The sequence below is a fragment of the Panthera leo genome, chromosome A2, assembly GCF_018350215.1.
Source record: "Panthera leo isolate Ple1 chromosome A2, P.leo_Ple1_pat1.1, whole genome shotgun sequence".
NCBI classification, from domain to species: domain Eukaryota; kingdom Metazoa; phylum Chordata; class Mammalia; order Carnivora; family Felidae; genus Panthera; species Panthera leo.
Genome location: NC_056680.1, coordinates 74,921,911 through 74,936,090, shown reverse-complemented (window position 1 = coordinate 74,936,090; position 14,180 = coordinate 74,921,911). Strand labels below are relative to the sequence as shown.

General features: G+C 41.5%; 1 protein-coding gene across 7 annotated transcripts in view; it reads left to right on the top strand.

Annotated features, from left to right (window-relative positions):
* The window catches only part of STARD3NL (STARD3 N-terminal like), a 56,069-nt gene extending 46,436 nt beyond the window's left edge, over nucleotides 1–9,633 (top strand). For 6 of the 7 annotated variants that reach the window (XM_042914851.1, XM_042914860.1, XM_042914870.1 and 3 more), the window contains 2 exons: nucleotides 7,882–7,957; nucleotides 9,139–9,633. In XM_042914851.1, the coding sequence (XP_042770785.1) occupies nucleotides 7,882–7,940 (59 nt within the window). In that variant the 3' untranslated portion in view covers nucleotides 7,941–7,957; nucleotides 9,139–9,633. The remainder of the gene's footprint in view (nucleotides 1–7,881; nucleotides 7,958–9,138) is intronic. The other variant, XM_042914904.1, reaches the window with a different exon arrangement.
* The last annotated feature ends 4,547 nt before the right edge of the window (nucleotides 9,634–14,180 follow it).

Below are 14,180 nucleotides of genomic sequence, written 5' to 3'. Positions count from 1 at the left end.
GCTCAATACTATTCCATTGTATGGATATACAGTGTTTTGTTTATTCATCAGTGGATGGACGTTGGAATTGTTGGCAGTTTTGCTGTTATGACTCATCCTGCTATGAACTTTTAAGTGCATGTCTTTGTGGCGACGTTTGTTTTTCTTTTCCTATAGATTCCTAGGACAGGACTCACTGAGTGTTTGGCAAGTTTCTGTTTAACTTTTCCAGTAATTGCCAAAGCGTTCTCCAGAGTTGCTGCACATCTTACACTCCCTCCAGCAGTGTGTAAGGGCTTGCTCTCCTTGTTCTCACAGACAAGCCTCATGGCCGAGGCTGTCTTTTTGATCAGTTATTCCAGCAGGTGTGAAGTGCTATCTCCTTGTGGTTCTCATTTGCCCATAAGGACTGGTGGCCTCAAGAACCTGTTCATGCGCTAATTAGTTATTCAGATATCTTCTTTGGAGAAATGTCCATTTCACACATCCCCCCCCCCCTTTTTTTTTAAGTTATGTTGTTTGCCTTTTTACTGAGTTGTAAGAGTTCTTTATACATCCTGGATAAAAACCCTTTATCAGATAAAATTTTCTTCTGTGATGCACAGATACTTCTTTCCAAGGTTGTAGTCTTTTCATTTTCTTTCTGGAGTCTTTTGAAGCTCATGTTTTGTATTGTGATGAAGTCAGAGTTTATCAGAATTTATTCTTTTATGGATAATGCATTTGGGGTCACATCTAAGAACTCCTTGCCTTAACCCTGTGTCACAAAAATTTCCTCCTATGTTTTCTTCTAGAAGATTTTATAGTATTAGCTCTTCCGTTAAGTTTATGGTCCATCGTGAATTAGTCTTCATGCATGGAGGAGGTAAGGAATGACGTTCACTCTTCTGCCCTCAGATACCTGGTTGTAGCTGAAACATTTGTTGAAAAGTCTATCCTGTCTTGCACTGAATTAACTCAGCGCATTTATCAAAGTCCAGTTGACCATAAATACAGATTTATTTCTGGACTCTCTGTTCTCTTCTGGTGACGCATATGCTCTCTCTGAACCAGGACCACACTGGCTTAATTAGTAACTGAATTCTGTGAGCTCTGAAATCAGGTGCTCTAAGACCTTGCTTGAATGGCTCGTCCTGCTGTCCCCAGGACCCCAAATTGTGTCAGTAATAAATCTGTTCACACCCTCTGTGTGTGCGGCTTCATCAGTCTCAACATCCAAGTCAAATTTGGGGTGCGCCCCTCCCCCACATTGCTTCTGCAGGGTGACCTTATCGGTTCTCCCAACTGTGTTCCTTATCAAAATGATTTTGCCTGTTTTAGGTATTTTGTGTTTTCATGTCAATTTTGGCATGAGCTTGTTAATTTTTTGCGAATAAAGCCTGCAGTGGATTTATAGATGAATTTGGGAAGACTTGCCATCACAATAATATTGAATCTTGTAATCGATGAACATGGACCCTCTTTGCATTTATGTAGATATTCTTTAATTTTTCTCTGCGTTGTTTTGTAATTTTCAGCATGGTTTTGCTCTACTTTTGTTGAATTAATTCCAAAGTGTTTTATCCTTTTTAGTTCTATAGTAAATGGAATTGTTCCTTTAATTTCATTTTCAATTTGTCCGTGCTAGTACATAAATACACAACTGATATTTTGTATAGAATTTTTATGGAATTTGTAGTTTGCAACAAGGCTAAGCTTGTTCCTTAGTTCTAGTTTTGGTTTTGTGTGCCTGTAGATTTCATGGCATTATCTACATACAAGATTATGTCATCTGTGGATAAAGACTTTTAGTTTTAATTTTCAATCTGTTAGATATCCTTTTTTCCCCTTGTTGCACTGTCTAGAACCTTAATACCGTGTTAAACAGAAATATCAACAGCAAGGGCACCTGGGTAGTCAGTCGGGTAAGCATCTGACTCTTGATTTCATCTCAGGTCATGATCTCATAGTTCGTGGGATTGAGCCCTGTGTTAGGCTACACACTAACGGAATGGAGCCAGCTTGGGATTCTCTCTCCTCTCTCTCTGCCCCTTCCTTGCTCTCTTTCTCTTTTTCAAATAAATAAATAAAGGTGGATAAAAAGTTTCAAGAGCAGACATCCTTGTCTTGTTCCTGGTCTTTGGGGGAACACATTCAGTCTTTCATCATTAAGTACGATTAGCTCTGAGTTTTCATAGATGCCCTTTATCAGGTTGAGGAAGTTTGCTTTTATTCTTAGTGTGCTGGGAGTTCTTATCATGAATGGGCATTAAATTCTTCACGTGCTCTGTATGCATCTATTGAGATGATAATGTGGTTTTTGTCCTATATTCAGTTAATATGGTGATGCATTAAATAATATTTGGATGTCAAATCAGCTGTTTATATCTAGGAAAATTCCTACTTGGTCATGCTGGATGATCCACTATTATGTTTCTGGATTTGATTTGCTAATATTTTCTTGAGAATGTTTATACTGATTCTTATGACATTTTACCTATTGGTCTTGTAGTTTTCTTTTTATGTCTTTGGCTTTAATATCAGTAATGCTGACCTCATAGAATACATTAGAAAGTCTTCCTAAACACTGTATTTTCTGAATGAATTCTTCTTATGAATGATTAATATTGTTTCTCCTTTAAATGTTTGATAGATTTTTCAAAGAAACCATCTGGGCTAAGAATTAATTATCTTTGTGGGAACACTTCTAATTGCTAATTCTGTATTATGTATAGATGTATTCAGATTTTTTATTTCTCGAGTCCATTTTGTTAATTTGTGTCTTTCTAGGAATTCATTTCTTCTAAATTATGTAATTGTTGACACAAATTATAATGTTTCCTTATAATCATTTTAAATTTCTGTAGAGTTGGTAGCTATATTCTTTTTTTCTTGATTTTGGAAATTTGTGTCTTCTTTCATTTCTTCTTTGTAACTCTAGGTTGATGTTTGTCAAACTTGTGATTTTCAAAAAAATGGACTTGTTTTCATTGGTATTTCTCTCTTGTTTTTCTGTTTTCCACTTCAGTTATTTCTGTTCCAGTTTTTATTTCCTTTATTCTGTTTGGGTGAGTTTAGCTTATTCTTCTTTTCCATGATTGATTTTAGATTTTTCTTCTTTTTTGATAGAGGCATTTAAAGCTATAAATTTTGGGGTGCCTCGGTGGCTCAGTCGGTTAAGCATCTGACTTCAGCTCAGGTTGTGATCTCGCCGTTCATGGGTTTGAGCCCTCTCTCAAACCCTCTCTCTATGCTCCTCCCCGATTCACAGTCTGCCTGTCTCTCTCTCTCAAAAATAAATAAACATAAAAAAAAAGAATATGAATTTTCATCTAGGCATTGCTTTAGCGACCTCTTATGAAATTCAGTGTGTTACGTTTTCTTTTCATGTGTGCTTGGCTTTCATCAGGTTGCCTATTATGTGTCTACATGTGAATCTGTTTGTATACATCATAATCAGTATTTTTTTACTTTATTAAATATCTAGATTATTATCTCTCAAATAAATTGGGATGTTTTAGCCATGAGGGAGTTTAAGCCATTGTTTCTTCAAACATTTTTTCTGTTCTTTTTTTCCTTTCTGCCTCTCTGGGAGTTCATTCCATATATGCTATCTCATTGGTCTCTGAACTCTTTTCAATTTTTTTCAGTCTTTTTCTCTCTTCCTAAGATCAGATAACTTATACAGCCCTATCTTCAGTTTCACAGATTATTTCTTCTGCCAACTTGAATATTCTTTTAAACCCCTGTAGAGAATATTTTGCTTAAATATTATATTTTTCTATTCCAGATTTTACATTTTTAAGTACCTTTTCTGTTTTGTAATTTGTCTCATTCTTTAGAATCTATTTGTTCATTTATTGTGGTCATTATTTTCCTTTAATTCTTTAAACGTGGTTTTCTGTACGTCCTTGAACATATTTATAATAGCTGCTTTGAAGTCTGTCTGCTAGATAAAATACCTGGACACATTCAGAGACAGTTTCTATTGAATTGTTACGGGGTTTTTTCCCCCTGAGAATAGTCACACTTTTTGATTCTTTTCCTATCTTTTTGTTTAGTTGAAAAATATTTTGTTGAAAATATATTTTACCAACTCTAGATTCCAATTTCCCCCCCAGAGGTTGCTTTTATTGTTGCGTTTTTGCTTAGAAAATTGCTTAGGCAAAATCTGTGAAATTGTGTCCCTTGCAGTGTGTGAGTGTTGACTCTACTCAGATTTTTAATTTTTAATTTATTTTTAAGCTTAGCTGTGGTCGCCAGTGATTAGTGATTAGACAGAAATTGTGCTCAAACACCTTCATGAGACTTTCATCCTCTGCTAAGTGAAGTAAGTCAGTCAGAGAAAGACAAATACCATATGATTTCACTCATTTGTGGAATTTAAGAAAGGAAAAAAAAAAAACCCCACAAAGAAATGAAAGACAAATAAAAAAACAGACTCTTAAATACAGATAACAGACTTTTTACCAGAGGGCACGTGGTGGTGGTGGGGGGGGGGATTGGTAAAATAGGTGAAAGGGATTAAGAGTACATTTTTTGGGATAAACAGTGAGTAATGTATAGAATTGATGAATCAGTATATCAGACACTGAAATCTAATCTAACAGTATACATTCATTATACCGGAAATGAAAAAAAGACTTCCATCCTCTGACAAATGGTTATTTGTATATATTGAGTAGCACATTCACATTTTAGGGAATATCAAGTCGTCCTCTGCTTCTACTCTTGGCTGAGTTTTTTCACATCTCCTCTGCCTATGTCCAAGGCCTCGGGATTGACCAGGAGTGTGTGGCTGGCTTGGGCTCTGCTGAGTCTCCGCTAAGCGTGCACATGGCTTCAGCCAAGCACACGTTTGCTGCAGCCACGACCTCAACCTCCGACCAGCACAGCCCCTGCCTTCCTGCCACCGCACCCCTGAGTCTGTCAGTTCGCCCTCACACCGCTCCCCACTGTCCTATCTTGGAAGACCCTTCATGCCCAAGCAGGTGGGAGGTGGGGGAAGAATGAGATCAACGCCGGCAAGAGCACCAGTGTGGTTCCCTGAATTCTGCAGTTTTTCAAACATAAACACTTCTCAGATTGTTGTATGTCTTTGGACATTTCCCAGCTGCTGAAATGGTTAGTTTTGCTCGTCTAGTTGAGTGTTATAGTTGCTTTTCAAGGAGAAGGTTTGTTAACTGCACTTGACCATAACCAGAAGGTCTTGTTATTATTTACTTTTGAATTATGTAAAGGATACATATTATTTAATGTACCTATGTTTTAATTAGAAGTTTGGCTTTATTTAGAACTCCCAAATTATTCCAAGACACTTGTCACTCAAATGCTATTAGCCTGGCAGGTGGAAAGTAAGGTCAGAAACAGGAAGAAAAGGTATGACCATTCTCCTTAGACTCGTTTCAGAGTGAGAATGTGTTAACTGGCCCCAGTGTGTCTACGATTTACAGCAATTTAATAGGCTAGAAAGCGAAGCGTTCCAACCACTGTGCCTTTATCTATTTATGTCACCACAAGCTCACCTGGACTGTGTGACATTTATGAGGTTAGGATGTGGGACACAATCTTTTCTTCAGATTCTCCACTGTTCATTCTACTGGACCAGATTTGTTCTTGGCTCTAAAGCAGGCAGACATTCTCAGAAGGGAAAAAAAATGTGTTGTTTGAGGTGTCTTATCTGACAAGAGGAAAGCAGCTGTGAGGCAGGCTGTTTCCTTTGTGCGTGAGGAGGCCCTATCCCTAACCTATACCTTGGTCTTCCCACTGCTCCTTTTTTATGTTCCTTCCCTGATTGTGAGAATAACACAGGCCTTTTATAAAAATGTGCATAGAACAGCAACCAAAGAGGGGCGCCTGGGTGGCTCAGTCAGTTAAGCGTCTGACTTCGGCTCAGGTCATGACCTCACGGTTCGTGAGTTCGAGCCCCGCGTCGGGCTGTGTGCTGACAGCTCAGAGCCTGGAGCCTGCTTCCAATTCTGTGTCTCCCTCTCTGCCTGTTCCCTGCTCTCTCTCTCTCTCTCTAAAATAAACATTAAAAAAATTAAAAAAAAAGAACAGCAACCAAAAAACCTGTCCTTCAAACTCTGTGACCACATCAGTATTAACAATTCAGTTTGTCTCCTGCTAGTTTTGTGTTTGTAATGTCACATAAGTGTGGCCATACTGCTGATGTTATTTATACCCTTTTTTAAAGATGATAATTTAAAATTTATAAAGTCAGTTTGTTGTATGTATTTTGGAATATCCAGAAGTGATTCAAGTCATCTGGTTATTTTCTTAGAGTCTTTCTTATTGGCACGTATGTATTTAAGTTTTTATTTTTATCAATACGATCTTACGGGATACAGTTTTTTTCATTGTGTATTTGCTTTTACTTTATTATAAAATAGGCACTTCCCATGCTGTTTTGAACTGTATAAATATAAATGGATACAAGATATTTTGTGTAAATAAGATAATCATTTAACTTTTCTCCTACCCTCAAACATCTAGATTTTTTCCCAGATTTAAAAAAAAAAATTTTTACGTCTATATATTTTTGAGAGACAGAGTGTGAGTGGAGGAGGAGCAGAGAGAGGGAGACACAGAGTCTGAAGCAGCCTCCAGGTTCAGCTGTCAGCACAGAGCCTGATGAGGGGTTTGAACTCACGAGTCGTGAGATCATGACTTGAGCCAAAGTCGGACACTTAACTGACTGAGCCACCCAGGCACCCTTTCCTAGATTTTTAGAAGTAAAATCTACTTAATGGAAAAAAGTATGATTGCGTCAGACATGTTTCCTCAAGGAATAATTGCAGAATGAAATGGTGGGCTCCAACGTACCAATAATCTAAGGTTCACAAGGCAGGACCCACCGCAGTGTCCCAGTGCTACAGCACCGTCACTCTCGGCATCAGGAAGTCCTCAAAACTCTCACTCACTGGGTACAGCGACTTTTAAAAATAAGTAGGGCGTCTGGTGGTTCAGTTGGTTAAATGTCCAACTTCGGCTCAGGTCATGATCTCATGGTTCGTGAGTTCGAGCCCTGTGTCGGGCCCCGTGCTGACAGCTCAGAGCCTGGAGCCTGCTTTGGATTGTGTGTCTCCCTCTCTTTCTGCCCCTCCCCTGCTCATGTGCTCTCTCTCTCTTTCTCTCTCTCTAAAGCAAACATTTTGAAAAAATTAAAACAAAGTCATAAAAGAATAAAACAGTACTATATTGAAAAAACCCAAATATAAGTGGACTTGCACAGATCATAACTATGCTGTTCAAGGGTCAACTGTATACCTTAAAAGAACTAAACAGTTAATATGGGAAAGTTTGTTTCTATAGACATATTCGAGCTAATATGTCATAAGCCATAAGATTAACATAGCATTGGGGCACCTGGGTGGGTCAGTGAGGTAAGCGTCCGACTTCGGCTTAGGTCATGATCTCATAGTTTGTGAGTTCAAGCCCCACGTCGGGCTCTGTGTTGACAGCTGGGAGCCTGGAGCCTGCTTTGGATTCTGTGTCTCCCTCTCTCTGTCTCTGTCTCTCTCTCAAAAATTAATAAACATTAAAAATAGGTAGATTAAATGCTCAGTGTCAGCTACACTTGAAAAATACCTAAGCCTGTCAGCAAAGAGGAGGAGGAGGACTAGGAGTAGATAATAATTCTTGCTTTATATGAAAACTTTCAGAACTACATAAGGGAAGTCCATTCAACTGATTAGTATGAGTGATCGATCCTATTTTAAGTGTTTTCTTCCTATGAGAAATAAAGTAAAACTTTATTTTACAGGTACAGTTTTTTAACTCCAACCTTTAATACTGAGGATTAGATGAGCAGATGCACCTCCCACATAAAATTTGATGCCCGTATATTATCATTTCAAGCAAATGGCTTGTGTCCTTAATGGAATCTGATACTTTTTCTCCTTCCCTTTCCCTCCCTTGTAGGATCTGAAGAAGAAGCTGAAGAAAAGCAGGACGGTGAAAAACCACTTTTGGAACTATGAGTACTACTTTTGTGACAGTAAGTGCAACCGAAAGTGTAGCAACAAACTAGTTAAATATGGATCGTTTCTCTGAGTAGATTCAAGGTGAAATTCGAAGAATATGAGTATAAATCTAGAGCCAGCTCTGTCCCATTCACATGAATTTATGGTTACATTTTTTTCATGTGAAATTTCTTACCATTCTTTTGCATCAGTATGAATTTGTAAAGTATAAAAAATACCTCAGAGTTCCCATTTCTTCTTTTTCTAATTGAGGTTAAAATTGGCACATAGCCTTAGGTGAGTTTCCCGCCTACGGCATCATAATTCGATTATTTGCATACACCGTAAATCCCTGCTGCCAAGTGCTGACCATCATACACCTGCTTCCCATCCACATCTCTGCAGAGTAAGAATGAGTTGGTTACTGTTTACTTAGCCAGAGCATCTCCATGTCAGGTGTTACTCAGTTACAAACCCTACCTAGTGTGCTGAGTGAGGGTAGCAGTCCTACGCGACGTGGGTACCGAGCATCTCTGTCTACACCTGGGCAAGTGGGACTAGCATGGTGAGTGACCGTCCCAGCGGGCACCGCTGGCGAGTGGCAGAGCTGGGACTCGGGCCCGCCCAGTCTGGTACCAGGGTCCTCCCTGGACCTGCACCCAGGTGTCCCCAAGTCCCGTGGAGCTCCCGAGATGAAAGGTGTGGTCCGGCCAGAGCAGTAGCCTGATGGGCCTCAAGGTGGAGCGTGTTGTTCAGCCCCTTGAAGTCATCAAAGGGAAACACTTCCACCCCGGAAATGGCAGCAAATGAACACAAAGTGAATTGTAGTAGCAGCGTGTCCGCCTAATCACGTGATGATGGAAGGAAAGTGGTGCCGGGCTCAGAGCTGCTGAGGAGCTGGGACAGGCAGGGACTAGCCTCGGAGGCAGCCTGGGGGCAGCGAGCGGGCCCTGTTTCTAAAGCCCCTGTGCCCCAGCCCGCTCCAGCCCCGCTTTCTGCATCGGTGCTTGAGAGGCAGCAGAGATGGGGGCACGTGAACAGCCAAATTCAAGAAGGCTTTAAAATAAGTTCTTAAGTGGCCACACCCAGGTCTTCACGTGTTTGTAGCCACCCAGCTTCACACAGACTTTCTCATCGAAATACAGGGCAAAGTGTAGCACTTTACCTGTTAACACTGCGTCTCAAATATTCGTGTGTTCTCGTCTCTTCTTCCAAGTGTGAGAAATCCGTCACTGAAAGTCACTGGAGGAGGACAAGGACCAGAGCCGGGGTCTTTCCTGTTGCAGGTTGAAGTGCTGACACCCGCCGCTGACTTCAGCGGACGGCCGATAAGGAACTTATTTATTGTAATACCTCATAGACGTCTTACCACACCCACGTACATTTAGGAGCCTGCCTGCGGCAGGTGCATCATGTGATGAGCCACACCGCCTTGGGTGAGACTGAGTCTGATCTGTCCATGAATACTTGGAGCCGAGTCTTGTGCTGTATTCCCGATCAAAAGACTTCTTAATATATTGGAATAACCCTTTTTTAGTAAGCAAAATCTCTTTTTATTTGCTTTGCAGGGTTGGAGGTTTCTTTTTGTTTCATGTCTCAGATTTCTTTTGTATTTCTTTTTTTAACATCCTACATTTCCCTCGTGTTTTTTAACTCACGCTTACGCGCTCTTTGTACAATTTTAAAAAGTAATAAAATCCAACGTATCGAAGTGGTTCATTTTACTTTCCTTATTTGGCATTATGTATTTGGCTTAAAGTATTGGGATTACCGAATGGGGCACGGAGGGGTGTGGATGCATGTTCGAGCACAACCAGACATTTTGCATTGTTTTCATTATGAAATGGTATCCTTCCCTTAGAAGTACAGTTCTGAAATAACGTGAGAGTCTTCTTTTGGATGAACAAGAGAAGACCGTGGCCATCATTTCTCTTTATGTGGCTAATTTGAACTGAAATAAACTAAGTTACATCGTGAACTCCTTCTTTCAGATATGCATGTTCACCTCAATGCCTCATAGAAGGCAGCGTGTCTGTTAGTCTTCTGGTCTTATTCACTGTGTCCTTCAAGAAAAACTCAACTGTGTGTAGTGACGGTGGTGGCAACTGGCCGTCTGTGCAGGTCACGTCAGCTCCGTCTGTGCTCGTTCTGACACTGGACCAGAGGACCGGAGTGCCACGAGGAGGGTTGTGGGAGGCTGAGGCCTAAGGGGAAAGAGCCTCCTGGTGGAGAAAGGGCGAGGAGTGTCTGCAGGGTCTGGCCGAATCTCGAGAACTCAGTGGAGGGGCCTCAGGTAGGACACCCTGTCTCAGGAGGGGAGCCGCATACACACCAGGCCCCCAGATGATGCCTCAGCCGGATGTCCCTGTATATTTACCCTGAGAAAGAGCCCTCACCTACATACGCTAGGCTGAACCAGTAGCACGTGGCCCATGCTCCTGGAAGCCGAGACTCGCCCAAGAAGTTGACTCTCAGAGCACAGACCAAGAGGAATGAAGTCTGTGTTGAGAATGCGCAGTGAAGGCAGACTGGAAGCATAAAAGGCTGATCTCAGAAATCGAGTTCTGCTTTTGCCAGGCACCGGACAGATTGGGTCCCGGGGCTGGGCACCCTCTCTGTACCGTACGCGGGTGGCGTGGAGGTGGGGACACTTGCTCGTTGTGCTCACATTACTGAATGCTCTTCCGCTTGACTCCCAGCACACCGTTATCTCCCGTGCATGTCTGCTATTGAACCTTGCTTAGCTTCATGCTACGGTATTGTGTCCCTTTGGAAGGACTAAGATGATCCAGCACGTGACATTCAATTACACAGTTGACTAAGGGCCTCCATGTGTCTGTTCTCGTGAGGAAAAAAGTCCCTTCCTGTTGCCCCGTCTACACTCTACCTGTGCTAATAGTTTAATGTGCCCGGGTCTTGTGTTCCCCTGTCCGCACTGACAAAATGAGACCAAAAGTACCACCAGAGGAAATTGCGCACCAGGGAGAAGCGCAGATCCTTGGTAGATGTCAGGATTAACTGGGGCTACGAGAAGTCTGTGGGCTGTTCCCCGCAGAACAGAGGCATCAGACTGGACTGAAGGTGCAGCGTCTCAACAGTCCTGGTCATACGATTCCCAACTCATGAAGCAGCTACTTGGAATGAACTTGGTATAAAATAGGGGAACCCCTCACCCACAGAATAAGAATATCTTTGGCAGCAATCATATGCGTGTGTGCAGATGGGTATTTTCTTTCATTAGCTGTGACCTTTTGGAAGTGAGCAAAGTTAGCTGTGGTTTAACTGCCCTTAATTTATCATGCAGCACCCCAGCCACCGCTTGCACAGCCCCAACCAGTAGGGGCCGGTTTGACTTCAAGCCTTTTCCACGAATCAACCACATTTGACAGAGCACATAGACCAGAAAAACCCTGAGAAAACAAAACACCAGCCCCTTCCTGCCCCCCACACTGTCCCCTGCACCACCGCCCTCCCCCTCTCTGCACCTGCCAGTGCAGAACAGAGCCCGCAGGGCTGCCCAGGTCGGGTTGGGGAAGGGAGGGGTTGAGGATTGGAAACCACAGAGGACACTGGCTAGGAGTGCCTGGCCCTGAAATCAGCCCACACGGCTCTGGGTCATTTGCTAGTCTCCCCTTTGCCTCTGTGCTTTCCACACACAGAAACAGTTCCAGATCTCTAAGTAGAGGCCCAGGTATTTGGTCTAAAGAAGAAGCCTAATGAAATTCCTGAAAATGAAGAAGTGGATGGGAATTAAATTTCCTCCTTTTGGTATCTGGTGGGTCTTGTGCTGTTTCCACCTCTACTTGGTCTCCAAAACACCTGTTTCACAGAAACTGAAGCTGATTGTAAATAAACAAAAAATCCTTCCCAATTTTAAATGAGACATTATTTTATTCTAGTATATAAAAACTTTTCCTTTAGGGGCGCCTGGGTGGCTCAGTCGGTTGGGTGTCCGTCTTCTGCTCAGGTCATGATCTTGCGGTTCCTGAGTTCTTGCCCCATGTCAGGCTCTGTGCTGACAGCTTGGAGACTGGAGCCTGCTTTGAATTCTGTGTCTCCTTCTGTCTCTGTCCCTCCCCTGCTCACGCTCTGTTTCTCTTTCTCTCAAAGATAAACATTAAAAATTTTTAACTTTTACTTTATTATTTTTTTAATGTTTATTTATTTTTGAGACAGAGACAGAGCATGAACAGGGGAGGGTCATAGAGACAGGGAGACACAGAATCTGAAGCAGGCTCCAGGCTCTGAGCTGTCAGCACAGAGCCCAATGCGGGGCTCGAACCCATGAGATCATGACCTGAGCCGAAGTCGGATGCTTAACCGACTGAGCCACCCAGGTGCCCCCTTTTAACTTTTACTTTAAAAGCATTCATTAGAAAAAGAGAAAAACAATCACTAATTTCTTCACCCACCTACCGTGCATTGAACATTGTGTTTTATACCCACATTTGTAGAAATATACATACACATATAAATGAGTGTCATACTTAATAGTATTATTCCTCAGAAATTATGGTCAAAGGACTGGACAAATATTGTACAAAAAAAAGAAACATAAATGGACTCAATCTATGAAAATATGGTTATCCTTATCAGAAAAAACAAAACCACGGTGGAATACTACTTTTCACCTGTCAGGTTACCAAAATCCTGATGTTTGACAAGCACAGTCCTGACACTGACCTACACTGTGGTGGGAAGGGCACAATGGCGTTACCTCTGTCGGGGTAAGTTGGCAATACCTTCAAAATTACAAGTACACATGTCCAATATTATAAAACAAGATTATAATTTTAGCATATTTTATAATAGTAAAAGATTGGAAAGAATCCATTCGTCTATCGCAAGGAACTGATCTTACAAAATGTACGTTCACCAGTAAAATACTGTTCAGCTATGTGTCCTTATATATGGACATAAAAAGAGCTGAAGAATATATGTGAGAAAAGCAGAATAATGTATGTTGTATACTACCTGTGTGTTGGAAGAAAATGAGACATATTTGTATTTATGTTTATATGTAAACTCATATTTGCAGAAATAACTCGAAAGATGCACAAGAAAGAAAAATGTGACCTGCAAATGTTTGGGAGGTAGAGACAGTGGTTGAAACAAGATTTCTTAGTTCAATTTTTAGAGTGTTTTGAATTTGAAATCATATGAAGGTATAATCTACCAATTTTATTACAGTCCTGCCATGTATATTTCTTCAACAACACTTCCTGATTAATTTTCCGTATCTTTAACAATCTGAATTTTTTTGTAGATGCATGTTAGTCCATCATGTGACATCATTTAGTTTATTTTTCTGGTTTCTTACTGGGCATTTGAGTTCATTTGTGACTGTTGTGAATGGTGCTACAGCATTGCACGTAAATCTTAGTGTGTTCATTGTGTGTGTGTGTGTGTGTGTGTGTGTTCTCTATTAATTCTAAAGTATATCTGCCAACAGTAGATACAAATGCTATTGAGGACTTGCATATATTCAGCATAAAAACTCATCGCATTCACAAAACTCCAGGAGATGTGTCGCTGTAAGTCCGTTTTATAAATGGGAAAATTATGGCACAGAGAGTTCAAATAGCTATAGACCCAAGATTTAAACCCAGGCACTTTGGATCCAGAGTCCAAGCACTTAACCCCTCCAGCACCCTCCCTTCCCGTGTTAGTGCAGCTCTCATGGGATTCTTGTGACATCGGGAAACATGGTGCACGTGAGACACTGGTCCAGGTCCGACACACCAGCCAGGCATGCAACATGTTATGGCCTTTGCCACTGGAGTGTCTTAAACCAAATGAGTCTAATTCAGCTGCCTTTTGAAGGAGTAATAACTTGGGCACCTTCACTGGCTGTGGCTCCCCTGGGGACAGTGCCCCAAAGAAGGCATCACAAGGACTCTCTCAGGGAAATAGTTAGAAATGTGGAATTGGCCATGATTACAACCAATGCTGAATTTGAAGGCTCAGTTGTCATGCTGTTCCTTACCTTAGCCTCTCAGATTTCACCAAATGAAAGAACACAGAGATAAAAGTACACTTTTGATTCTTTTTATTATGCCTGTTATGAACAACAGTACAAAATTCAGGTAGCAAAGATAGCAGCTTCCAGAAATGTAAAATAAAAGGCCTCCAGGCAGTTATCTGGATACAGAGCCCCAGGGGCCGCTATGGAAGCTGCACGTCAGCTGTACTCAGAGGCGAGGGTGCTGGGTGGCTGACGGGCTGGTGGCCATGAAGGAGAGAGCGGTACTGAAGCCC